The 3,088-nt window shown below is 33.8% G+C and overlaps 1 protein-coding gene across 1 annotated transcript; it reads right to left on the bottom strand.

Moving 5' to 3' along the window:
- LOC132190967 (protein FAR1-RELATED SEQUENCE 5-like) lies at positions 1-3,088 on the bottom strand. Its single transcript, XM_088515684.1, has 3 exons — positions 3,017-3,088; positions 228-2,438; positions 1-87 (listed from the first exon to the last, which is right to left on the bottom strand). The coding sequence occupies exons 1-3, from the start codon at positions 3,086-3,088 to the stop codon at positions 1-3; spliced, it is 2,370 nt and encodes a 789-aa protein (XP_088371810.1).

The following is a 3,088-nucleotide window of genomic DNA, read 5'->3' as shown; positions in this document are numbered from 1 at the left end:
TTATACCTGAGTTAAGCTATCAAACAACTGGAATTCTTGTCTGTCATTGCCATCCTCTCTCTGAGTATTGTCATCAATAGAGTGCTCCTATATATAGCATTAAGTAATTATTAACATAATCCAAAATACATTGATGGACCTATAAAAATTATTGTAATATAGAAGAACGTAAAATATCTTACTTTACTTAGATATTCAAGTGATTGAACTTGTCTTGCCCCGCAAACCTCTTGCTGTAAGTTGCTAACACAACTTGAGGCATATACTATTTTGTTTTGAGATTTAACATTTTTCCGTCGTTCTAATGCACCTTTCAACCTTCTTTTTGGACGTCCATCAGAAGATTTTGTTTTAATCCCAAGTATGGCTTGCAAAGCTACATCCTCGTCAGAACTACTATTAGCTTCACCTTGGACCTCTAATTGACACTCCACACCCTCAGAATAACATTTTTTTCTCATTTCTTGCAAATACTTTAATAATTTTTTAGAACATCTATTGGCACATTCATACATCGTCACACTCTCTGCTACAAGTGTAGAAATTTCACGAAAATTGTGACTTAAATGGGAGTAACGCTTTCCAATTGACTCTTGAGAGTTAACTTTAATATCAATCCCACGATAGTCCTTGATAGCACCAACCTTTCCATCCTTTGTCCATCTTTTCAATATATAATTGATTGGAAGCTTCTTAATATTTTTTTTGTCAAGAACTTTTAAAGCATGGACGCATAGAATTCCTACAAAGTTAAGCTTCATGCAACTGCATTGGACCATAGTTGTTGAGGCCTCAAACTTAACCAGGTGTTCTTGAGGTCTCTGCCTATATTTAACTTTGTACTCTGTTATATTATCAGATTTACTAGCCTTGTAAATAGTACAATCGCCCATCTTCATGTATTCATCTTGAAACATTTGGAACACTTCTGGGGTGTATAACTTTACAGCATGTCTCAACATCTCAACATCAACTTTTAAAATAGATGTTGTTTGACTCATTTTGAACTCTGCTTGTAGTTCTTGATGTCGTTTGTCAGCCAAGAGTCTAGAGTAATGTTCCAAAAATCGCAAAAGATTATATTTCGCTTTCAAGTACTTCTTCAACACATTGTTCATGGACTCACTGCGTTGGGTGCTTTTCATATCAGCAGTAAACATATGTCGACCATATACCATAGCCCATTTCTCTTTTACATCAAATATCCCATTCAGCCATTTATTATTCGTAAGATTATACTTCTTAAGCATATTATCCCATGAAAGTAGCCATTCATCTTCATCTTCATAATCATATACACAATTGCCAAAATCATTTGCAAACTGCTTTGATGAATGAAATACATGGCTCAGATGCTTAGCAGCATTTTGATAAATATGCCATACACATAAACGATGATTTGATTTAGGAAACACCTCATTTATTGCTTTGGCCATTGCAGCAGATTGATCTGTAAGTATAGTTGTTGGCTGCTTTCCCGACATTGCACTTAAAAAAGTTTCAAATAACCACTTAAATGAATCTACAGTTTCATCATAAAGTAATGCTGCACCAAAGATAATTGTTTGTTTGTGATGATTAACCCCAATGAATGGTGCAAAAGGTCGACCATACGTATTTGTACGATAAGTTGTGTCAAAGCATATCACATCACCAAAGTGTCCATAATCAACCACTGATCTAGCATCTGCCCAAAAAATATTCATGATAAGATCATTGTCATCTAGTTGTATTGAATAAAAATAAGATGGATCTTCTAATTGCATATTACGAAAGTACGCCATCACAGCACGGCCATCCCCTTTCTTCAAAGCCCTCCTCCTATTAGAATGTATATAATTCTTATAGTCAACATCCAAAAAACCAAGATTTTCACGACCTCCAGCTTGCATGCTCAACAAATCTATAGTTTGTTTGATTGATATTCCAGACTTCTCGGCATCATCTGCAATAGCTTTTTGAGCAAGTGTAATCTTTCTTTTCGACCTTAACATGTGTTTCATGGGAGTCTGAACAAACGCATGATTATGTTGCTCATAAAAAGAAACAACTTCTAACATACCATCCTTTTGAAGTTGACAAGTCATTTGTGCTAAACACCCCACACGTGAAATTGGGTGATGAAAAGATACTTGTTCTTTCCGTTTATCAACAACTCGTTTACCTTCTTTTGAGCAACAAAATGTTCTCCTTTGAACAATTCCTAAATTGGATCGCTTCACAAATTGTTTTCTTGCACTGAAGCCTATTCGGTGAGCATATTCTTTGTAAAATTCATATGCACTATCATCACAATCAAATTTCATACCAATTTTCGGCACTTCAGCAATTTCTCTGCTTTGTTTACTTGGGGTGTTTAATTTGCTTAAGAGACCATGAACATGTTCTTGTTCATTTAATTCATTGTCCAATGCATATCTTTCATTAGTATCCAATATCTACAATGAAAATAGTGCATTTAACATTCAGTACGAAATAAATTTTTTTTTTTAAAAAAAAAGTGTAAGCAAATTGGTTAAATGAACATGCATATTTACAAATATTACAAAGATATGCTTGCTAATTCTTTTTCTCTTCCTAACAAACAACTTCTCTGGAAAAAAAAAAATCAAGATTCTTTTATCTTTAAATCACATATTCTCAAAAAAAAAAATAAAAAAAAAAAAATTTGTCAAAATTCTTTTATCTATAAAGCATATTGGTGACTCTCTGCAATTGTATTGAATAGACTTTTAAGGAAGAAGACTTCATAAACAACTCAAACACCTCAACAACAGAGTTCCATAAGAACTGACCTCAACAAAAGAGGAGTTCCACACAAACTCCTCTGTTCCAACTCAAGTAAATAGAGGTCAGGATTGATTCTAAAGCCATAAATATCATAAGATGAAATTATAGACAAAGCAGCTAAAAAAAAAAAAACTTTTGTTTTAAAATTGATTTAGCCGTTCCAAACCCAGAAAATTAGAGAAAACAGAAAATAGAAAAAAAATTCTAAAGCTTAGAAAACTCTCACCATCAAGGGCTTCGACGACGCGAGGGTTGATGAAGGAGTGTCGTGCTCTTCTGTTGCTTTGAAACTCTCCAT

The sequence above is a fragment of the Corylus avellana genome, chromosome 4 (genome assembly GCF_965113065.1).
Source record: "Corylus avellana chromosome 4, dhCorAvel1.hap1.2, whole genome shotgun sequence".
Taxonomy (NCBI): domain Eukaryota; kingdom Viridiplantae; phylum Streptophyta; class Magnoliopsida; order Fagales; family Betulaceae; genus Corylus; species Corylus avellana.
This window is presented reverse-complemented; position numbering and strand designations above follow the sequence as displayed.